Source organism: Pseudorasbora parva, chromosome 22 (assembly GCF_024679245.1).
Source record: "Pseudorasbora parva isolate DD20220531a chromosome 22, ASM2467924v1, whole genome shotgun sequence".
Taxonomy (NCBI): Eukaryota; Metazoa; Chordata; class Actinopteri; order Cypriniformes; family Gobionidae; genus Pseudorasbora; species Pseudorasbora parva.
Window position 1 is genome coordinate 18,181,114 of NC_090193.1, and position 25,581 is coordinate 18,206,694.

Consider the following 25,581-nt stretch of genomic DNA (forward strand, 5'->3'; position numbering starts at 1 on the left):
AGCTGGAATGCGCGATTGACCAATCAGAATCAAGTATTTCACAGAGCCGTGTAATAATAAATCTTAAACCCTGGGTCTTTAGTGACCGTGACACTATTAACTACCCTTCTACCTTCTCCTATCTTCTTAGCAATCCAATATTGGTGTGACTGTCACTTGATGGTGGATCTGGTGAAGAAGCTGTCAGCGATCAAAATATTTATGTTGAAAATGTTCAAAAGAACAGCATTTATTTAAAAATATTTTTTTTGAAACATTTAAAATGGCTTTTCTGTCCCTTTTGAAAGTTTATATATATATATATATATATACACATTGAGCGTCATGCTGTGGGGGTGTTTATTTAACTGCAGGGACAGGACGACTGGTTGCAACTGAGGGAAAGATGAATGCGGCCAAGTACAGGGATATCCTGGATGAAAACCTTCTCCACAGGGCCCTGACTTAAACCCAATCGAGCATCTCTGGAGAGACCTGAAAATGGCTGTCCCCCAAAGTTTACCATCCAACCTGACAAAACGAAGATCTGCAGGGAGGAATGGCAGAGGATCCCCAAATCCAGGTGTGAAAAACTTGTTGCATCTTTCCCAAAAAGACTCATGGCTGTATTAGATCAAAACGGTGCGTCTACTGAATACTGAGCAAAGGGTCTGAATACTTAGGACCATTTGATATTTCAGTTTTTCTTTTTTAATAAATGTCAACAATTCTGTGTTTTTCTGTCAATATGGGGTGCTGTGTATACATTAATGAGAAAAAAAAACTTAAATGATTTCAGCAAATGGCTGCAATATAACAAAGAGTGAAACATTTTAAGGTGGTCTGAATACTTCCCATACCCACTGTTTATACGTATATATATATATATATATATATATATATATATATATATATATATATATATATATATATATATATATATATATATATATATATATTTTTTTTTTTACCGACCCCAAACTTTTTAATTGTAGTGTACAGTAAAGGAGTGATCTGAGTTGTATCTAGAGACATGGACTCCACTAGACCCCTGTAGGTGCACTGTGGTATCTGGCACCAAGATGTTAGTTGCAGATCCTTTAATTCCTGTAAAATTTGATGCGGGGCCTCTATGGATTGGACTTGTTTGTTCAGCACTTCCCACAGATGCTCATTGTTGTGCTCCTCAAAGCATTCCCGAACGATTGTTGCTTTGTGGCAGGGCACATTATCCTGCTGTAAGAGGCCACAGCCATCCGGAAATAGCGTTTCCATGAAAGGTGTGATGTTTAGGTAGGTGGTACAAAGTAACATCCACATGAATGGCAGGACCCAATGTTTGATGTTTGGGCATCAAACATTGGCCAAAGTGTGATGCTTTGGGCAATGTTTCCCAGTGGAACATTGCCCAAAGCATCACACTGCCTTCGCCAGCGTGCTTTTTTCCATCGTGTATCCTTGGCCCATGTGTTCCTCAGGTAAGTGACGCACATGCACCCGACCATTCCTGTTCTAGCTCTGATGCTCACATGCCCAATGTTGCCGTTTTTGGCAGTGGATGGGTCAGCATGGGCACCCTGATTTGTCTGTGGCTATGCAGCCCCATACCCCACAAACTGTATTCTGACACCTTTCTATCAGAACCAGCATTAACTTCTGGAGCAATTTGAGCTTCAATAGCTTGTCTGTTTGATCGGGCCATCGTGATCAATGAGCCTTGGCCGCCCATGACCCTGTCACTGGTTCACCACTGTCCCTTCCTTTGACCACTTTAGATACTGACCACTGCAGACCAGGAACACCCTACAAGAGCTGCAGTTTTGATGCTCTGACCCCTTCATTTAGCCATCACAATTTGGCCCTTGTCAAACACTCAAATCCTTGTGCTAGCCCATTTAGCCCAGATAGTATCTGCCACTTTCCTAATTATAAATAGCATGTAACTAGTGCAAAGAAAATACATTGTGTTGCTATTTAGACAAATAGCTGCTCCCTTTAATAAATTAAGACCAAATTCTGCACCTAAAATATATATTTGATAAATGCATCTTTAATAGAACTAATGTAAACGGTAAACATAAAACCTATAAAAAGTTTTTTACAGCACCTGTGTGTGTGCTGAGACCCACATCGATGGTTTCATGCATTAGTTAAAGAAAACGAATAGCTTATCATGTAAACCACTGAGCGGTGGTTATTTTGTAGCAGAACAGAGAACAGCAAAACTCTCATCTCCTTTTAATTTAAAACCTTTCCTCTCAAGCTGTGGACGGGAATACTTCAATCACTCCTGTAGTATATAATGATGTAACACCCGAGCTGCTTACACAAGCGAAAACTGGATCGGTACACGTTTATCACGCTTTATCAAAATCCACAGCGTTGAGAAACATCATTATAGAATCTAAACAGCACTGAAAACAGCCTCACATATTCTCTTTATAGTGCTGCTGCCGTGCAGTGAATTCCTCTTAATTTTACATGCAAGAGTGGATTACAATAACGGTTTACCATTTAGAAAACACGCGGCGGTAATTAATCTCCACAACATGCCGATAGTGTGCAATGCAAATGTCTTCGCTTCTCACCCCACTCGATGAACGCCTTTAATGTATTGAAATGAATACACACTAATTGCTGACCCTAACACTGTAGGGGCCGTGCGGACTCGACCAAACGCTCCTAATTGCCTAAGGACACCGGATGGGCCCATCAGAAACTCAGGGCTAAGCACTATAGTTTGGGACGGTCTATAATTGGGTCCTGGCTAACGGAGATTGCGCGTACTGTATGTTGCAGAGCTCAAGGACTTAAATGAATCAGCACTGTGCATATGTGTGTGTGCATAGAGATTTCCGCAGCTGTCAATACGGCTGGATAGCTGAAAACGGCCCCCTCCCGTGGGACCCCTGTTGTGTGCGTGCGAGCAATCAATCTTCCCCCAGAACGTGAGTGACGGAGCCTTTGGTGGGTGTGTGTGTGTGTGTTTACTCCTTGTGTTCTGAAGCGTCTGATCAATCTTCCTCCACTTCCGACTGTAACCTGTGAATTCAGACCATTAACTCCCCTGCAAACAATAATATAGTCATGCTTCAGTGATGTGTTTTCTGTACTGTACTTCAAAACAATGACACATTTTGCATTTAGAAGATTTACGCATTCAAATCTTACAGTCTTTAGGCTTGTTCGACTTCACCCAGCGATGCGCACACCAATCGGCGGCTGACTTGAAGCAGTGCATGCCGGTTAGAAATTTTGTCCGACTTGAGACAGCGTCGACGGCACGTGACTGTGACGTATGTCAACAAATTACCGCGAGAGCGATTCGCGAGCAGCCAGCTGAGGCAGCCGCTGCAGATTCTCAAGGGGGACTGCAGCAGGCTGCTCGAGCTCTGACGACGACACATCTGATCCATGATTGGCCGGATTCACCGCATGACAACGATCACGTGTGTTTCATGTTTATTCTAAAACCTTATGTTACGCTAATGCTCTCAAATCATTTATTTATAACAGTAAAACCTCTTTTGATGTAGTGGCGATGTTATATTGTCAGGTTTATTAAACTGATAAAAACATTGACAACACTTCATTAATAGTGTAGGTTTATATGTTGAGCTTTAATCTTGTCCAAACAGACGCTTTATTAAGCAGTACATACAGTGTTGAATGAAAATGTCTTCTGAAACATCTGTGTATTTGAGATATATTGCATTTATTTAACTTCAGCTGTGATAAAGTTTGCAAACGCAGCGCAAGCGTCACTGCGGGAAGCAGAAAGTGTCCGACTTCACGTCTCCGTTTGCAGCTCCTCCCCGCCTGCACTCGGCTACTCTCGCCGATCGCATGCATCCAGCCGCAGCCGATGTCGAACACACCTTACCACTTCAGCCAATATGGATCAATGATTTTGATGACATCACAGCACTTCAGATTCTCATCAGATTTTCTGTCCAATCAAATGCTCTCTAGAATCGAAAGCGTCCCGCCCTCCCTAAACGTGGGCGGAGCTTAGGGGACGCAATGACTAAAAGACAGTGGATAAATGGCTGTCCACCATTCATTCAAAGTGAAAGTAATTGTCTTCCGCATTCTCTTAACCTCAAATAAAGATTCAAACGGTCATGAATCAGCAGATTGATTCATGATTTGAATCATGTGACACTGGCAATCCGAATCATTGATCGATTCACTGATTCATAACCGTTTGAATCTTTATTTGAGGATTGAAAACAAACGCGGAAGAGAAGACAATGCTGAATAAAGTCGTAGTTTTTGTTATTTTTGGACCAAAATGTATTTTGGATGCTTCAAGAGATTCTAACTAACTAACTAACTAACTAACTGATGTCTCATATGGACTACTTTAATGATGTTTTTATTTCCTTTCTGGAAATGGACAGTAAAGTGTGCATTCACTTGCATACGCTCTCGGGACTAAATATAAAATATCTTAAACTGTGTTCTGAAGATGAACGGAGGTCTTACGGGTGTGGAACAACATATGGGTGAGTCATTAATGACATAAATTTAATTTTTGGGTGAACTAACCCTTTAACATGGGGCTCAAGGAGATTCTTCTCCCTTCTGGAGCCTGTCCCTAGTGGGCCAGTTTAGGAATTGCAGTTTAATTCACTTCTGTATTGGGAGGTAGCGCTTGGTTTTTACATTGTACTTACATTTTTAAAAACTTTACCTATCCCACCTCAATATCAGCAAAAGTGTTTTGCAATACAATATGAACACAATAATACATTGTACTTATTTTTTGATGTAAGTACATATGTAGTAGTTAAGGCCACCTATATAAAGTAAATTCTATATTAGTACTCAACTCAAGCTTGTAGAAATTAAAGCATACATTTCAACGTTATAAAATTAAGTAAAACTACTCAACTTTTTTGATACCAGTTTTCCCATCATGTAAAATAATTTGAATAATTAATAAGGCCAATTTTTTGCTGTTTTCCAGCTGTATGTTCACTGTTTTATCATTTCCTTTTTAACTTACCATTTTGTGACATTTGGAGTTCATTTTCTAAAGTGAAACATTCATACTCAGAAACGATCACTTGAATGTTACCATCACTGTCTATTCTGTACCAAGTGCTTCATTACTTCTATTATGCAGGTGATGTCTACACAATATTTATTGCATTATTTACTTAGATGTTCTAAGTCAAAGGGTTGTTTAATTCAGTGTTATATTGTTTGAGTAAAAAGTATTGCAAAGGAAAAAACTAATAAGTCAACTAAAGAGAAAAAAATCAGCTATTACTTATTTTCTTAGTTAATTTTACTTCATTTAGTTAAGTAGAGTTTACTTAATTTCAAGTGAAATTTACTTTAAAAATATGCGTGCTAAATCTTTTTTGCCTAAATTTTACTTTTTTTTAATTTATTTTTTTATACACTCTAAAAATGCTGGGTTAAAAACAACCAAGTTGGGTTGAAAATGACCAAACCCAGAAATTGGGTTGATTGAACCCATTGAATGGACCCATTCAAACAACCCAATTTCTGGGTTTGTCCATTTTCAACCCAACTTGGTTGTTTTTAACCCAGCATTTTTTAGAGTGTAGGAGATAGTGAACAATTCAGAACAGTGTAAAAACAGTGCTTTCCATTGGAGCAAATTAAGTCTAGTTTCACGTTAGTGTCACGCAAACTGCCGCAAAGGGGATCATGTTCGAGTCGGCGAAGACCAGAAAACGTAGCCTGGATGCCAGCCGAACTTAGCCCCGCCCACACATTTTTTAGGTCGGGCAGTTCGGTCTGGCCTCGATCCATAGAGGAGTAATTATCCCCGAACAGAAACTGTTTGGACCAATGAAATCATCAGGGCGGGCTTTAGACGATGATGGACAGATGATCAACAGTAACGTAATCATGCACGTCATCAAAGGGGCTTGGATTATATTTGTTCGAATCCTAAACGGAGAGCTTGTTTGTATCTGCATTCACCTTCACAATTTCTCTCAGAAATGATGATCATGTTGGGTAAGTACTCTGTGTATCATTAAATTATATGAGCTCTGTTGACATTTGACAATGCGTCGCTTCGTTGCTCTGATTGGTTGTAGGTCTATCCAATTGATGTCTTTCCTGGTTCGGTTGAAACACGCCCCATAATCACAGCCCAATGGAGCAGTTTCAGACTCATATTCTGACTAGAGTTGAGTATGACCACGTCAGGCTACAGAAAACGTATCAGAGCCATTTGAATTCTGCACAAAATTTTGTTTTAAAGCGATATGGAGGAGAAACGGTTAGAGATTACTGCGGCTTTGCCGAGCTCAACGGCTCTGCCCAAGCTGTGATATAAACAAAATGCTATTGGCCTTATTTTTTATTATTATAAAGTGTTTTATTATAAGTTTATAAATATTTGGTGGGGATGGGGAGGGTATATTCATGTGTATGCTGTTTCTTTTTGTAATAGATTATTTAATAAAAACAATTGTTCACCAAAAAAGTTACTTTAAAATGACTTTAAAATAAAATATTTGACTTAAACAAAATCAGTTATTTAAATGTTAACGCATGAAGTGCATTTTTAGGTTATGTGACAAAACATTTAACACTGTAATGAGGATCATTATTGAGAAAATGATTGCATAAAACTCAAAAGTAAAATGTCAAATGCATTATGGTAATGGCGTATTTGGGTGGAAAATTAGCTTAATTGTCAAAGAAAAAAATATATTAATGATACTAAAACCAGGCTTCATTTTCTTTTAACAGAATATACAGTCATTTCTTACTTTTTTCCTATTGAATTTGGGGTTAAATAGCCCATGAATGTGTTCATGAGATTCATCCATATTCTATATGAATGGTTACATAAGTGAAACAGGACGCTTTCAGTGCTACATATGCTTGGAAAAAAGATGCTGTTTTATTCATGTCAACCGAATGTAGATACCCAGGAGAAGGTACATTCATGTGGGAAGGGGTTTTCTTGTGTCGGGGAGGCAGTCGTAAAATGAATGTGTGATGGATTGCGAAAAGACGGATCTGAATGATGGTTCGCCCGCAAAGCCCATTTATTTCCGTCAGGGTGGAGTAATGGCCTGGTGGAGTGTCCTACTTCCTGGCAGAAGATAAGTGTTTGTGGGGTGGCGGAAGATGCTCACTTATTGGATGACTGGGCTGAGGGTCGGCCACTGCATTTGGTTCGCCCTGATGTGGTGTGGTGGGACTCTTGAGGGACGTCTTTTTTAGAGCTTTCTTCTCTTTAGCCTTTTGCTGTCTGGTGGCTCTCAGTGCCTTCTTTTTCAGGTAGATCTCCTCTAAATGATAAAGCATATCCTTCACTGCCTCCACCTGTAAAACAAAAGTTCCCCCACACATGAGGATTCTCTCCCGCTCATTTAGTTCCAAATCCTTTTCTTTTATGGAACATTGAGATTCATTTATATAGCTATTCTTTTTAAATATAGTGACCAGGTAAAAGTCACTGTCAAAAAAGGAGCAAAAAGCACAACAAGAGAGGTCTTTTCTACTTCAATATTTAATTTCATTTAGTTTGTTACTTACCAAAGTGAAAATTGTTTCTACGCCACATTTTTCAGTGATTCACCATGAGGCGTCCTTTGAAACCAAATAATAACTGTTCAATTTTTTTATCAAGTTGTTTTTCCTTTGCCATAGCTCTCAAATCTCATTTGAATTTTGCACATTTTTACGTGGTTTGATTATAAAAGAAGCAAAAACCAAATGTCTGTTGTTATTGACATCATACTTGAGTCCTGACATGCAAACTTTGAGTATGCAAATGCCACAAATTGTATTTGAGAGCTGTGATGGATTTCGTAGCACTTTTATGAATTCTTTTTTTTTGCCCCTTTTTGAAGCTTCTCAATCCAAGGGCTTCTTGCCTTGCAGCACTTTCATCAAAATTAGATTTTCAGTCCAAAATCTAAAGATTCTTATGTGAACTCAATCCACTCTCATTGCTATAATGTACACATATTTTAAAGCATGAATATAATTTAATAAATGTTATCACATAAAATTTTAATGTACAATTTAAATGGTATTAAATAAAATGTACATTTGGTTACACAGGGATGTATGTTCAAAAAAGAGAGAGCACCCCCGAACACACACACATACCCCACCCCATATATATATATATATATATAATAGCATAAAATGACAAGATATAAAATGCAGCTTTTAAAGGGGCAGCAAAGATATGATAGAAACGAGAGAACAAGATAGGCTTCTTATAATCATTCACTGCACAAATCATATGAAACACTTCAAATCAGAGCGACACTAAGTGCTTATGCACATCCCGGGTGCAGAATGTTGTGCTTAAAGCAACGCAGAGTCAGAGTTACAGCGCTAGTGCGCATTGAAGAGTTCACGGCACAAAGAGAAGAGATGTTGAGCACTTAGATCCTAGTCTATAATGTATATCTGTCCAACAGTTTACTGATCATTTGTTTCTTCACAGTTTTAAATTCCAGTTATTGTGTCTGTGATGCAAATGAAAAGTCCTTGTGTTGCCACCCGATAGTGATACAACACCGTTCAGAAACAGTTATAAACTCAAATCCACAGCCCTTATTTACAGATCAAGTTATATATTAAGGGAATATATGATCTTGGAGAGTTTTACCTGTCTGACTGTCGTAACCGAACGCGATGCGCAGTTTGAATGCTGAACAGAAATGATGATTGGCAGCTGCAGCGGAGGGAAGACGAGTTTCCGTCAACACAATCTAAGCTGTTTATCTGGGCAAGATTTGTGCCAAAGGAAATTTGCTGACTGGGATGTATTTTTAAGCTATTTTCTACCAGATTTGACCTTTAATGTCCTAATACAGTATCTATAAATATTAATATCTTGAATCAAGTCAGTTAATTTAGATGTTTGAATGACAATCGCTCCAACGGCCTTGCTCAGCTCCACAAAACTCGGCCCTGCTCTGCTTCATACTACAGTAACGTTAATAATCACGTTCGTGAACATTATTTCTGCCAGAGTCCTATCTCGATTCTTTACCGACTGTGAAGTGAAGACCACATATCCCAAGATTATGTGCTTAAACTTGCTGTCATCAAACTACGCCTTCTTTTTTGAATCGGTGCCGTCTAGTGGACGGAAAAGTTATATAATATAGCTTTAAAGGGTTAGTTCACCCAAAAATGAAATCTATATAATTAATGACTCACCCTAAAGTCGTTCCACACCCGTACGACCTCCGTTCATCTTCGGAACACAGTTTAAGATATTTTAAATTTAGTCTGATAGCTTATGCAAGTGTATGCACACTATACTGTCCATGTCCAGAAAGGTAATAAAAACATCGAAGTAGTCCAAAAACTACGCCTTTATTCAGCATTGTCTTCTCTTCCGGGTTTGTTTTCAATCCTCAAATAAAGATTCAAACGTTTATCAATCAGCATATCGATTCATGATTCGCATCGCCAATGTCAAGTGATTTCAGCAGTTTGACACCCGACCCGAATCATGAATCAATCCGCTGATTCATAACCGTTTGAATTTTTATTTGAGGATTGAAAACAAACCCGGAAGAGAAGACAATGCTGAATAAAGGCGTAGTTTTTGTTATTTTTAGACCAAAATGTATTTTTCAAAGCTTCAAGAGATTCTAATTAACTTACGGATGTCACATATGGAATACTTTTGATGATGTTTTTTTTTCCCTTTCTGGACATGGACAGAAAAGTGTGCTCTTGGACTAAATATAAAATTTCTTAAACTGTGTTCTGAAGATGAACGGAGGTCTTACAGGTGTAGAACAACATTAGGGTGAGTCATTAATGACATAAATTCAATTCTTGGGTGAACTAACCCTTTAAGTCAGTACATACCATTCTCATTTTTATGCGTGCCATAACTCTGTCTGACGCACCCACTGCTAGCCTAGCTTAGCACAAAGACTTAAGGTAAACGGATCCATCTAATGCGCAATAAGTGACAAAATAACACCAACATTTTCCTATTTACATTGTGTACTAAGACCAACAGAAAATGAAAAGATTCACAAATGCACTTTTAGAAAAACACACTCCTAAATTTTGTGGAAAGCCTGTCTGACTGTCGTAACCGAACGCGATGCGCAGTTTGAATGCTGAACAGAAATGATGATTGGCAGCTGCAGTGGAGGGAAGACGAGTTTCCGTCAACACAATCTAAGCTGTTTATCTGGGCAAGATTTGTGCCAAAGGAAATTTGCTGACTGGGATGTATTTTTAAGCTATTTTCTACCAGATTTGACCTTTAATGTCCTAATACAGTATCTATAAATATTAATATCTTGAATCAAGTCAGTTAATTTAGATGTTACCATTATTAAGCTTCCAAACATTTCCTTTAACCCTAAATCACAACACAACGCAATGCATAATTCAAAATACGGACAGACATCAGAGAAAAATCAATACAGAAAATTACTTCATATTGTCACAGTACATTGTGTCTTATTTTTACTTAAATTGCATGGGGCACACTTTTGGTTATGTGACAGTTTTCTTTACTGTGTAATGAGGTTCATTATAAGAATGATGTAAGCATAATTCCCCTCCCCACATTGGGGTGTCCAATCCTGTTTCTGGATGCCAACTGTCCCGTAGAGTTTAGCTTCAACCTCAATTAAACAACTGAACCAGCAAATCAAGGACTTACAGGCCTAATAGAAACGTCCAGGCAGTTCCGTTTTGAGGCAATTTGGAGCTAAACTCTTAGCTGACCCTCTGGAGCTGACCCTTCAGGCCAGTGGAACACACAGTTTGAACACCCCTGGTTTCGAATGACATGGAAGAGTTTGGATGAACTGTTGCTTTAAAGCATACACTAACACATTCTATCAGAGGACAGGGACATGACAGATCATTTTTTATCAATCTTTCACATTCAAGAAGGTTGCAGATCAACACAGAAGCCCGTTTTTGAAACCTTGCAAAGTACCCCCACCCCCCTTAGAGACTTAATTGCCTCCTCAAAAACAAAGGGACGTGGCTTCCATTCCAGCCTCTCATTTCTGAGTAGATGGCTTGGCGTGGGAATTTATTAGGTCTGCTCTCGGAGAACGGGAAGGAGGGGGAGTGAAAAATGAAAGTGAATGTTGGATGTGAGTTAGGATATGGAAAAGGAGAGAGAGAGAGTCAGTCAGTCAAAGGTTTAGTTCAGAAACATGCAGTTATGGGTAGGTGGTGAGTCCTGTTTGCTTACGAATTCAGTCCATGTGTGTTTGTTTGGAAGGTTTTTCCTTTTTCTCCTCTGGGAACCAGCCTGAAAGCTCCACAGCAGAGGGCCGAACAGTCATTCCACGTTCAAAAGCATTCTCTCTCCCCTTTCACTCACTTTTTGACTCAAATTTGCTCCCATTTTCTCTTTCCTTCTCGCTCTCAGTCCGTCCGACACAGAGTAATGGGCACATGGGCCGCCCACTCACTCATAAACGGGACAGATTCGGCTCTATCACAGCAACAATTAGCTCTCATTACTGTGCATATCTGTTGGTTTTATGTGTGCGCAGGTCTTGGCTTTTTGCTCCTGCTACCACTCAGGCATTCAGCAGCGATACGAGAGCTGTCAAAATGCCTATCAAATCTGTCAGCAGCCATCATTCATTCCCCAAAACAAAAGGCCTTTTCGGCAGAGAGGAAACAGAGACCTGATCAAAGAGCCCATCCTCTGCTTCATAATACAGTAAAGCTCATTATGCAGTCAGACTGTCAGTCCTGCTGGCCTTTACTGGCCTTTTAACGGTTTACATAGTTAGACACTTACTCACTAGATGGTGTTTGGGGGGGTATTAGTGGGCCGAACCCTCGTTTTTTTTATGGCTAAGAAAATCAGTGCATGCTTTTTTTCTGTGGCTGTGCATGAGAATGAGCTATCGAGTGTGATGCATCATTTACAGCAATTGTAAAAGGTGTGGTTATTCCACCTCAGACAGTATTAGACAGTTAGACCATTAGACAGTCTGCACTAAGGATCGAAAATCCAATTTTGGCAGTTCAAGTCGTTTTAATGGAACAGGTTTAAATAGGCTGAATGAAGTCTCTCACTGTTTGTTATCTGATGTGTGTAAATTAAGTCATAGTTATGCTTTACTAAAGTGACTATATACACTTTAAAACTATTTTTTAAAGGTGCACTATGTAGTATTTTTGCAATAAAATATCCTAAAACCACCAGGCCAGTTGAGTTCTCACAATATCCCAAATGTTTCCAACTATTTGTAAATTGTGAGAAAATTGCTATTTTATCCAACGAACCACGACGTCTGAGGGAGTCACCTGTCAGTTGTGTCCTATCTGCGTTTTCCTCATTTATTTATATTTTTATCGAAACACTTTACAAAGTGTCACATCCGCCACTGAGCGAATGCACAGAGTAATGTAATAACATCATTTTAAACATACTTAAATGTATCTAATATGATAAACAGAGCTGCGCTAACTCATACTCATGACCGGAAAAGCGAAAATGGCGCCCGCGACTGTGTCCCGTCATAATTAAAGTCCCCGCTGCTCGCAAGCCGTGTGTTGCGTGACAATCGCTCCAACGGCCTTGCTCAGCTCCACAAAACTCGGCCCTGCTCTGCTTCATACTACAGTAACGTTAATAATCACGTTCGTGAACATTATTTCTGCCAGAGTCCTATCTCGATTCTTTACCGACTGTGAAGTGAAGACCACATATCCCAAGATTATGTGCTTAAACTTGCTGTCATCAAACTACGCCTTCTTTTTTGAATCAGTGCCGTCTAGTGGACGGAAAAGTTATATAATATAGCTTTAAAGGGTTAGTTCACCCAAAAATGAAATCTATATAATTAATGACTCACCCTAAAGTCGTTCCACACCCGTACGACCTCCGTTCATCTTCGGAACACAGTTTAAGATATTTTAAATTTAGTCTGATAGCTTATGCAAGTGTATGCACACTATACTGTCCATGTCCAGAAAGGTAATAAAAACATCGAAGTAGTCCAAAAACTATGACTTTATTCAGCATTGTCTTCTCTTCCGGGTTTGTTTTCAATCCTCAAATAAAGATTCAAACGTTTATCAATCAGCATATCGATTCATGATTCGCATCGCCAATGTCAAGTGATTTCAGCAGTTTGACACCCGACCCGAATCATGAATCAATCCGCTGATTCATAACCGTTTTAATTTTTATTTGAGGATTGAAAACAAACCCGGAAGAGAAGACAATGCTGAATAAAGGCATAGTTTTTGTTATTTTTGGACCAAAATGTATTTTTCAAAGCTTCAAGAGATTCTAATTAACTAACGGATGTCACATATGGACTACTTTTGATTATGTTTTTTTTTCCCTTTCTGGACATGGACAGAAAAGTGTGCTCTCTGACTAAATATAAAATTTCTTAAACTGTGTTCTGAAGATGAACGGAGGTCTTACAGGTGTAGAACAACATTAGGGTGAGTCATTAATGACATAAATTCAATTCTTGGGTGAACTAACCCTTTAAGTCAGTACATACCATTCTCATTTTTATGCGTGCCATAACTCTGTCTGACGCACCCACTGCTAGCCTAGCTTAGCACAAAGACTGAAGGTAAACGGATCCATCTAATGCGCAATAAGTGACAAAATAACACCAACATTTTCCTATTTACATTGTGTACTAAGACCAACAGAAAATGAAAAGATTCACAAATGCACTTTTAGAAAAACACATTCCTAAATTTTGTGGAAAGCCTTCCCAGAAGATTTGAAGCTGTTAAAGCTACAAAGGGTGGGCCAACTTCATATTAAACCCTACGGATTAAGAATAGAATGTCATTAAAATTCATGTGCATGTAAAAGCAGACGTCCCAAAACTTTTGGCAATATAGTATGTATTTCTTTCTTTTTTTATTATAATTTTTTTAAATTACAACTGTTTCTATTTTTATATTTATTCATTGTATTCTTTTTGTTATGCATTTATTATTCCTATTTTAATTCCTTTCTATGTAAAGCACTTTGAATTGCCATTGTGTATGAAAAGTTCTATATAAATAAACTTGCCATGTATACTTTTATGTTTTATTTGCTGTTAATGCATCTATTTTGTACATATATCCATACTGTCTCTGTGCTCTGTGCTAGTGTATATCTAAACATGCAAAAATATATGTGCGAACATTATTTATGAGGACCTATGTATACTGAGGAGATCGGGCTGCCTGAAGTTTTTCATCTTGAGAGGTCAAAGGTCACACATCCGCAAGGTCTTTTCAGAAGTCAGATTGTTCTGTGCTCTGGAAGTGAATCGACAAGCACCAAAGCGCAGAATTAATGTAGTAACGATTACTCATATCTGTTCTCCCTCCCGCAGGAGAAGTCAGGAATAGATGGGATGGCAGCTGGCAGAGAATAAAAAGAGCTGAGAGCATGTAGCTTATGCTCATAAATGTGAAGACGCCCATGTGCTGAGGCAGGGACGAGTGCTCTTATACTACAGTGTGGTGGAAAAGAACAGCCGGAACACAGCGTCTAATGACTCCCCAAAAACAAACAGCCAAATCAATACATGTACGGCCAAAATATGTGAACTCCAGCACTACTCAGAATGTGTCATTTATTGTCCCTTTGATTCATGTAGAACAAATTGGGGTTCGAAATGAAACCTGCTGCTGTTTAATTGTGAGAAGGACATGCTGCCGAGCTTCATAAATTAACTACTCAATAATTCGAAGGAAATGAAGGCCTGGGAAGCACTTGAGCTGCATATGAAGTTTGATGTCTGCCTATTTTATTAAAGCTTTATATGCCTTTATGTGAAACAGTTATTTTTTTTTTTCACTACACATATCTTTCATAGGTTATTTTTTCTAATATTTGGCTTCTGGTAAATCTGTCATTCCACTGTATGGTACTGTTGCTATGATAGTATTCTTATGCTTTAGGGGCAGATGGATCACATCGTAAGTTAACAAAAGGAATCCATGTCCAAGACTGTATGTATGTGTGCTGAGATATCTGTCTGTATTCAGTGTTTGATAACAGAAGTTTCCCTTGGGCTCGGATCGTTTTTTAGCGCTGGGTTGGCATGTTTTGGCAACTGTTAATCTCTTGGCCTGGTCTCCTGAAACCCCTGGGTGGAGATTTATCCAATGACTTAATTTCAAAAACGTGTCCACAATGTTTAGTTTAAGATGAAATACTTCAAAACTGGGAGAATGAAAAATGCAACATCCACAGACCTGTGTCTCTCTAACATGCCTCTGATTCCTGTCTGAGATTCTGATACTGAAGCACAAGAAACTGTGGTAGTGCTGGGATAATAAATATTTGTAATATATTCAATATTAATTCGTTTTTAAAGACTCTGTAGACTGTCTAAAAATCAAACATGGATACCATAGGCCATAAAAAAATATGGACGACCCGACATCATCCGTTTCCGCTTGCCATATTTGAAGCTTTCAGGCGGCCTGCACGGCGCGGACATCTTGGGACCGAGTCTGCGCAGTAGCGATTTCGGGGCCGGAGTTGCGCAGTAGAGAGCAGGAAGTAGAGCAGGAAGTCGCGATATCATAAGCCCGCCCACACTCTCGCAGATGCAGAACAATAAATTATGTTGGTGTGAAATAAACAGTTATGGAAATGTAGAAATTAAAGTTAAAGCTCTAATCTGCTCCCAAAAATCCCGAAAAAAGTCCATTAGTGCCGCAGTGACAACTTCACTCAGAGAAGCCGTCAGTCTTAGCTGTCAATCATGACGTCACATCCCCCGTTTTTATAGCATCAGATAAAGAACTAAAACTAAACTTATTTTAAAAACGAACACTTGAAATGAAATCATTGTGATGATAACTGCCTTCAATGACATTACACTTAAAATATTTGTTCCCCAAAGTTAGTTTGTTTAGTTTGCCTCGCATCTATTAGAAAACACAGAGGGGCGGCTATACTGGGACCGGTCACCGGGGGGCGATCGAGGCGCGAAAGCTTCAGTATCTGAGAGGGACACTGCAGGCTTGATGGATACATACAAAAGTTATTTAGAATGATTTAAATACTATTATAGTATTTTTTAATATTTTTCATTTTTATTTACAATTTTCAATTTTCATTTCAAAGCTTGGTCTGTCAGAATATGCGGAAGTTCTGGCTGGAAGGTCAAACCACGTAATGCACATGCAATTCCAGTCAATTTGATCACTGTTCTACTTGTCAGTGTTGGCAAGTAAACATGGTTACAATTTTAATGTGTGAAGTGAAGGTAAAAGAACCCACTTGACCGGGCAATGCACAACTAGACATGGATTATCCCGCTATACCATGGTTACTTGCCAAAATTACATTACCTTATGATCACGTTTTTATTCATGCAAATGCTTTTATACCATTCAAGGGCGACAAGACAGAAGAGAATGCGCTCTGTGAATGTCCTGTCATTGTGTTTGTTTGATAAAAACTTTTTGTGAGCCCTGTGGGGGCAAATCATTCCTGTTGCCGTTACTCCACATTGCAAGTTTTCAAAACAATTCGTATGTGTAATGACAGGAGCCGCAGCTCATTATAATATGCAAAACTGTTATCCAATCATAGAAGTGGGCATTTACTGCCAAGTCTTCGACATACCCATAAAAAATGAACGTTTCAAGAGCTAGGTTCAAAACCAGGGTAGAAAATAGTCTATTGCTTTTTTGCTTATTCATTCAGATGGTTTTGAATATAAAAATGCGAATGTCATAAGTTGACCTCGGGCAACAGAATCCCCCCCCTCCCCCCCCAAAAAAACAAAAAAAACAAAAAACAACAACAACAACAACAAACAAACAAAAAAAACAGGTCATAACACCTTTAAAGAGTTATGTCAAAATGAGATGCATGTCAGAACCACGTCATGTTCAGCAGCGTCAGATCTTAAAGTGACAGCAGCCTAATAAACACGTTTCTGTGATGTCTGTAATCTGAATATTGTAGCTTTAATAATGATTAATCTACATTTAATTCATGAAAAGATGCCATTACAACAAATATTGTTGTTTCTACATTCATTTGGAGAGTAACTGAAATTATTACAGTATATTAAAACCTCTGTTTTTGTTTTTTTGTTATTTTTCTGTCTAGTTTTTATAGCTATTTCTCAGCACTAAAAAAGTTAATGTGATTTCTGGCTTTTGTTGCAGTAGTAATATGAGCAGTGAATGCTGGTGTGATGGAAATATGGCTTGTTGCTTTTACACACCATTATCTTTCATCTTAGAAAGACAACCCACAGTTGCAACCTTCTTCCAAACCAGCTGTCCCTCCAGAGGTTGTGACCTTGAACAATTACACTGCAATGAACTCCACGGCTGTGCCAGAAATGTCTTTCCCCCTTCCCCTGGATTTAGTATTTAAACATCCTCGGCTGCGGGACGGGCCTCATCTCTGCCCGTTGCCCTCTCTTCCTCGCTCACTCCCTTCGTCCCTAATGCTGGCTGGATGATGTATGAGACAGATCTGGAGTGAAAGGTCACGTCCACTGGAGAGAGTGTGAGCTTTAAAGAAGAGTGTGTTTTAGCAGCAGCGTGTGATGTAATCAGAGCGGCTCTGAGGTGTGGGCAGCTGATGGAGTGATTAATAAGGGTCCATCAGTAACCCCCGGCGACAGGCACTGCTGTGGCTGAGAGCGAGTGACCCGCTGATGCACTGCCTTTGACTGTGTGAGTGTCATCATTCCTTTCTCAGCGTAATTCATCACCGCCGCGGTCCAGACAACACATTCCCTTTCTAGACCCAACAATCCCCGACTGAACGGAGCCCTGGAGTCCAACCCATAACCCCGCCGCCCGTAAAAACAACATTCTCCGCTCTACCGCTAAAATGAAACCCCAAAATAGTTAATAACCTTTGAAACGACTGTTCCTGGCATAACTGAGACACTCATTTCAGGTCTTGGAGCCTCTAACAATGAGCTGATGACCTGTGTTTGCCCACCTGAAAAATTAAAGGTAGGTCGTTTTTGCTATACTGGTTGAAACTCTCTTCACACACTGAAAGCCATCAGTAAGAGTAGTGGTCTAATGAAAAATCATTGCATCCGATCCGGTACCTGCTTGTCAACATATGTATTTCCATACCTCCCTGCTCACGCAGACATCACTCATCATCAGCACCTTCCGTAAAGCTATGCAGAGTTGTAGACAGACAGCCACCGAGAACCAAAAGCAAACAGCAGTTCCACCTGAACCAAAACAACCAGCTTATGCTGTGTTCATGCCATTTTGTAACCGTAATTACGAGATGGCAACCCATGACATTGCCCGGAGCCAGGGCTATATTGGTAATCTGGCATACCGGACATTTTCCCCGTGGGCCAATATATTTTGGGGCCGATACAAATTTTGTTTTTCTTCCACAAACTCATTGGTTTGTCTTCTCAATTACTTGTCAATTCAGAATACAAACCAATGAGTTTGTGGAAGAAAAACAAAACTTGTAACTTGTAACAGAGCCTCCCTCTCCCCCATATTAGGTAGAGATGCACCGGTCGACCGTCCAGGGACCGGAATCGACGGATTTTCTGCATGATCGCCACGGACTGATGACCAGCCGGTCAGTTTCACATCTTTCTGATTTCCAAGCAGGTTCGATGTTGCCAGAGGCACAGGCAATAAAGTCAGCTTGTTCTCGTCATCTCAAAATGACACACACCGCATCCTCTCTCACTCATCTGCTCCTGTTAAATAGTGCTTGTATTGGCATTTGGCAATCATTTTATTATGGTAAGTAGAGTGCACAAGCCGCCACTCAAACAGCTGAGTTGCAAAACAAGTCCCGAAATGAGTGGCTCACTGAACTTAACTAGTCAAATACATACAAAATTGTCAAACTGCCCATCTTGGCGAGTATTCAGTTAAACACAGTCAGTTTTGGAACGCATGTTGTGTAACTGTATTTTGGATCTTTGCATAAACTCTTAAAGGCATAGCAGTTTAATATTCCTTCTAGACTTTTTAAATATTCCTCTAGACTTTTTTTTATAATAAAATGACGGATACCATATGTTCCACTTCTACAATTGCGCATGTTTATTTGCATCTTATGAACTGGTCAGCCAGTCAGTTGGAGAAGGAGATTGAATATTTTCTAAATATTTGCTAAAAACGTTTTTCTGACATCTGTCAGCTTTAAGGTATGTCATCAAGGCAAAAACAATAATTATTCTCACAGTAGCTCCGGGTTTCTCTGGTTCTGAATGCGTTGACATTGTGCGTGCGTTCAAAATACGTAAATGCACACGTGAACGAAGATGTGAATTGGATTGCAAACTTTCAGAACCTGAAATTGAATTGAATCAATTCTGATTAATGGAAATTTGTAGGTGTAAATATGGTGAAAGCAATTTCACAAAGTACAACATTCTGGATCAACATCTTTGTCAATCCTGGAACAACATTCCAATAAACCATACGATTTAAAGGAACAAGTTTACAGTTTATGTCAAGTTTAGGCTTATTATTGCAATATTATTATATATGCATATACGGTATGCATATTTGACAAGTTAGGGTTAGGGATATGGTTAGGACTAATTTTTTTCAGACAGGAATGTTGTGCCAAGGTCACCAAAATTGAACGGTGACCATGTAAACATACCCAATGTTCTCTCATGTCTTTCACCCGTACACTTTTTATTGTTGTGTACTAAAGTTCAGGTTAGGTGAACTTCTGAATTCTTAAAGTGTAAAGACCAAGATCAATAAAACAAAGATCAATACAAGACCTAAATATCACAGATTTACTGAGAATTAAATAAGAAAGAAGCTCTTATTTTAGCATTTTCAGTATCATTTATATATTACTATAGTCTTTATATTAATATTTTGAATTTATAATCATTTTATTTTCAATTTTAGCTTTGATTCGAGTCATTTTTATTTGCTTTTGTCAATAGTCTAGGAGTCTAATAGTCTTTTTATCATTTATATTTAGCTTTCATTTATTATTTCAGTACTTTAACAAACGTATTTTATTTCAGTTATATATTTTATATAATTTAAATATTTATATTTTATTTAATTTCAGTTTATTTCAATTGACCAACACCATTTTTTTTATATAGTTTTAGGGCAAATTCTAATCAGAAGCATCCCTATGCTCCCTCCGAAGGGCAGAACATGACCATAAAAGATGAAATTACTACAAAAAGTGATAATTGCATGTTCCCTTCGCTAACGGACCTGTGGAAGGGCCCTTCGTGAAGGGATTCAGTTGTTCACTTTTGCTTGGAACGCACATAGCCGCCTACAAATGGCTCCCCCTTCCCACAGTGCCCTTCAATGGTGCAAAAACATCATTTGGAATGTGCCTTTAGTTTAGTTAGTTAACATTAGAAACACTAGGAAGCATCAATAGAAATAAAACATTCACAGCTCATCATCATAATCTGACAGCTTTTCATGCACTGCTCAAATCTGATATACGCTCACCTAAAGGATTATTAGGAACACCTGTTCAGTTTCTCATTAATGCAATTATCTAATCAACCAATCACATGGCAGTTACTTGATTGGATTTAGGGTTGTGGTCCTGGTCAAGACAATCTCCTGAACTCCAAACTGAATGTCACAATGGGAAAGAAAGGTGATTTAAGCAATTTTGAGTGTGGCATGGTTGTTGGTGCCAGACGGGCCGGTACATAGCCTACATAAGATATCATATTTTATACTTAACTTTTATTAGACTCCAGATCGAAAACGTCCCCGGTTACGTATGTAACCTTAGTTCCCTGAGAACAGGGAACGAGACGCTGCGTCAGCTGACGCTACGGGGAACGCCTTCAGCGTGACAGGTGTCTGAAATCGCTATCAAATCACAATCCTACTGACCGTCGGCAGCTGGTGATGTCATCACCGTGCGACCAGGAAGTATAAAAAGGCACCGTGCCAACATGACAACATCCGCTTCGTCTGAAGGGACTGTGGGCAGGCACACCTTGAAGCATGGCCATGTGACGCAGCGTCTCGTTCCCTGTTCTCAGGGAACTAAGGTTACATACGTAACCGGGGACGTTCCCTTTCGAAAGGGAACTCGCGCTGCGTCAGCTGACGCTACGGGGAACGATATACCCACGCCGCCATGCTGAGGGGAGTGCACGCCCCTTACTGGCAGTGAGAACTGCCTGGACGAGTGTTCGCGGAAAGTCTGAACCACTCCCCCTCTAGCCACACAGGCTGCCAGTGACATCATTCCCTACGGTCATAGCCCAAGCTATATGCCTAAGAGAGAACCTAAACAAGTTTTACTGAGGTTTCCTACTCTCGGCTTGCTCGAGGGCCTGGGACCTACTACGTTCGAAGGAAGGAGTCCCTTAAGGGAATGTGGCTAGGGGACCCGAGGGCGCCACCAGCCGTCACTAATTCGGGAAAACCCTTCACCGAATGCCACCAGGGAGGCCTCACCTGGCATCACTTCTGTGGGACACCCCAGCTTGGCCAACCCTGTCTGTCAAAACAGAGCCTCCGGACATCGCTCTACTTATGAGCATCCAGACTGTGGGACTGCAAAAGTGGCAGTGTCCTCCTCAGACCGGAACTCGGAGACGGGAATCCTGGAGAGCAGTACTCAGCTTAGTGCTTCTTACCCTTGCCATCGAGGGGAGTCTCTTCTACTCGATCCTAGGATCTACTGAGCACATTTATTACAGGGGTGCTCAGGAGGCCTAAAAAAGGCCTATGGACTGATCTACCCGGGAGGCCCCGAGGGGGGCCTGCCCGTCTGATCAGACTCAAGCGGCCGTAAGCTCGCAGACGACCCTCAATGAGGGGAGCTCTTAAGCCAGCTTGGTAGGTAACCCATGCTGTAGGCTAGCCAGTCCCTGTCCTGAAGGGACTGCGCAGCAGAAACGGAGTCTCGTTGTGCTAGGGCATAAGCCCGCCCTTGAGTTATACCGGCGCAGGCCGGGACCCACCGGCGGGCAGCCGCTAGCTGTCAGCCCAAAGCCAGTTATACGTTCCTGTTCCAAGGAACCGTTTCCCCTCCAGGGAGGCCATGAGGCGCCTCCACCCAGCACCGTTAGTGTTAGCTGTTTGCTGTTAAAAGCCGCAGGAAGGTGGCTTTACTGGTTCCTCAGGGGGCTCATGAGGCTATAATGCCAGAAGCCACCCACGCTAATGGCTAGCGCGTCACCGAGACCTTGGTCCGGGAATCCTCTCCCAAAAAGGCCCAAAGAGGCCTGACAGCATAATACACTGGCCTAACGAGCGTCCCAGCTCGGGGCTCACCCTCAGGCGGCCTGCAGGCAGGTGGCTTTACTGGTTCCTCAGGGGGCTCATGAGGCTATAGCGCCAGAAGCCACCCATGCTAATAGCTAGCTTGTCACCGAGACCTGGTCCGGGAATCCCTCCCAAAAAGGCCAAAGGAGGCCTGACAGCATAATACACTGGCCTACCGAGCGTCCCAGCTTGGGGGCTCACCCTCAGGCGGCCTAGAGCGGCCTACTTCCTGTCAGCCAACGTGCAAACTGTTGGGAGCTGTTGTGTTCCCGGGGCTCGCCTCCAGGGAGGCCTGTTTGATGCCTACGTACAGTCCGGTCTTTTTAGGGCGGCCCGGAGAGGCCTATTGCCGAATGGCAGTTCCCTATTAGATTGGTGACATACGGTGCTTATCCGATGGCAAATCCCAGCGGAAACCCCGCAGGGCCGGGAAACGATCATAGGACGGCCTGAAGCGGCCCGTCCCTGATAGCAGACTATGCTAGCCGCCTGGCTAGCACCCGCGCACACTGTTGCAAGACCTGGGAACCGGGGCTCACCCTACAGGCGGCCTCAAGCGGCCTAGATCCTGTCAACCAATGGTCGGAACCCTAGGTCACCCCCTCAGGGGACGCCATGTGAGGCGTGCTGAAACTCAGCGAGCCCTTAAAGTCGGGCTGACAGTGGCTGTCTGCTGGCTGATGAGGACTGGGTATCCAGTCACTACCTGGGGACTCATCCCCAGGGAGGCCGTTAGGGGCCTACTTATGACGAGGTTTCTGCTGCAGCCGACATCGTTGGGGAGAACCCTCCCTGCTCACATGGGCCACGATGTCGGAACTCACCCGCAGGGAGGCCTACTGAGGCCTACCACCTGACCCAGAGTTAACTGCCTGGACTGCCTCGGCTGGCGTCTCCCGCCAGCCAGCCTTCTATAGTCGGTCCGCCCCAGCGGCCCATAGCAGCCTTCTGCGACGGCGCAGTCTCTCAGGCAGCGCCTACCAGCGTGGACCTAAAACACAATGCCCACAGCAGTGCACTCAGCATAAAACGCCTTGAACCCTCTAAAGCGAGGGGAGTACAACTTACGCCACCTGCCTCCAGGGCGGCCGTCTGGTCGTCCAGCGGTCCGCCGTCCGCGCAAGGGCGTCAGCCGTGACAGTGTTTCGACTCCAGGGGAGCATCCTACCAACCGATGCTTTCAGATGGTTGCGAAGTACAGCTCGACCCGAGCCTAAAAGGTGAAGCAGAAGACACAGAGCAGAAAGTGAAAGATATTGAACACACACAACCGGCCATTTCCTGAACCAAGCCGGGGGGCCGCCCAGAAGTGGCGGCCGCACTGGCTCTGGGGGGCGGGGCTAGCAAAACCAGTCTAACTGCGCACCGCGAAGAGACGCCTACCCCGTCCCCACGACCACTGGCTGAGTCGCGATTCATTCTGCTATACACCTTTTTGCATTAATAACAACCCCCAAATGCAGAAGGGGGGTGGGCATTGGCCGGACGACCCTACTACGGGGAGGCCGGGTAGGGATACAAAGCTCCTGCGGGGATACCGACAGGAGCCCGGGGCAACTGCCAGGGCGATATGCCACCGCGAGACGCCACCGTCATCCCATCAACGGCCTAGGCCAACTTGATGCACTAGCATCGGTCTGATAATCCCACAACAACGGCCCTAAAAAGGACTGGGACAGACCTTACTGTAGTTCATGCGCTAGCCTAACCTCACAAATTCATCTAGATATTTCACTAGCAGAGGTGCCAACGCTACCCAGAGGTGGCTACAGCTAAAAACGTTCGCCAGGAGAACATATGTCAGTTTATATCGCCGCTACATGCCCGTGGCATGTGCGGTGGCCTCAACTGCTCATATTACACATATCCAGAAGAGAAAACAGCCTTATAAACTACTGTTGCTACACTAGCAAACATACAGCCTACATAAACACACTGTGTTTATACAAACATCGTTCTAGCCACCTTTACCGGGGAACTACAGGCCCACTTCTCCAACTGTTACACTTTTCTTCATCTTTTGTAGACAAAATATCCCTCAGGGAAGCATAGAGTCCAAACATACGGCATTGAAAAGAAGAATGTTTGCCCTAAAAGGGGACTCACCCGCTATCTTCAGTGCCTCATCGCTTCATGTAACATGCATGCTTCGGCGCACTAACCTGAGGGCGGGGCGCTTTATTCTCACATGTAAGGCCGAGGAGTCGGCCGCGAAATCCCGCTTTTCCCAGAGACGATGCACTGTGTGCGGGCAGAGCACACACCGGCCTGGCAGGCCTTCGTCAGAGTCTCACCTCCGCTCATCATCAGCCCGCGCGGCCTGGTGTAAAGCGCGCCCGGGGAGAAAACAGAAAACACAGAAAAACAAAGGAGGGGACACAACATCACTTCCGCGCCCTCGGGGGCGGAGACTCACCACCTCGCTTCCGGCGCTGGAAGCGGTTCTTCTCCCCGATGTCCCTCCTCCTGTTGCGGTTGTCCCGCCTCTTCCACGTCCTACTCCTCCACGGAGGGGGCGCACGAGAGGCCACGCTACTGCGTTGGCCCATTTTCTTTTTTTTTTTTTTTTGATGGGCCAGGGACACCCTCCTGCCTGGGCGCCACCCCAGACCTCAGCGGAATACACGTTCTACACACCGCTGAGCGCGCCCTCGCCTCTCTGAACCTTCCCACCACCGCCTCGACGGAGGTGCCGAAAAGCTCAGAGGGCGAGACCGGGGCATCGAGGAGAAAAGCCTTTTCTTTCACCCCGATGTCCACCAAGTTTTAGCCACCGAAGCCTCTCCGTGGCGACCATAGCCGCCATCGACCGCCCGATGGCGACTGCTATGTGTTTGGCCGCCCGGAGAGAGAGATCCGTGGTGCGCCACTCAGCCATCGCATCAGGGGATAGGCCCTCCCCCTGATCGAGGTCCCTCAGCAGGCCAGCTTGATAAGCCTGCAACACAGCCATTATGTGCAAGGCCGCCGCCGCCTGACCCGCCGATGTGTATGCCCTGCCATTAAGACGTGAAGTCGTCTTTAATGGTTTCGATGGCAGGGCTGGAGCTCTTAGTGTCGACGGCCGCCCGGACGCGAGACAGTTCGCGAACGTATCGTCGATGGGCGGCATCGACACATACCCTGCCTCGGCCAATCCCCCGACATCAGCAAAATTAAAGCGCTGATGTCGATGGATTCGGGCCGAGTAGGGTTTCTTCCATGCCCCCACGACCTGCTCGTGAAGGTCGGGGAGGAATGGAAGGCTCCCGGGAGCTGGGCGGCTATGTATCACATCCAGCAGCTCCCCATACACGGGGCAGGATGGCTGGGAGGATTTGGCCTCAGCCTCATTTTCCTCCTCATCCACAGCCATCCTCTGATCGACTGGAAAAGCACGGGCTGACGAAG

General features: G+C 42.5%; 1 protein-coding gene across 1 annotated transcript in view; it reads right to left on the reverse strand.

Annotated features, from left to right (window-relative positions):
- Positions 1-2,966: 2,966 nt before the first annotated feature.
- LOC137058695 (spermatogenesis-associated protein 16-like) overlaps positions 2,967-25,581 on the reverse strand; it is a 175,613-nt gene continuing 152,998 nt past the window's right edge. Inside the window, exons 11-12 of the mRNA XM_067432061.1 lie at positions 7,116-7,305; positions 2,967-3,046 (exon numbers count right to left, since the gene is read on the reverse strand). Of these exons, the coding sequence (XP_067288162.1) occupies positions 3,030-3,046; positions 7,116-7,305 (207 nt within the window). The 3' untranslated portion in view covers positions 2,967-3,029. The remainder of the gene's footprint in view (positions 3,047-7,115; positions 7,306-25,581) is intronic.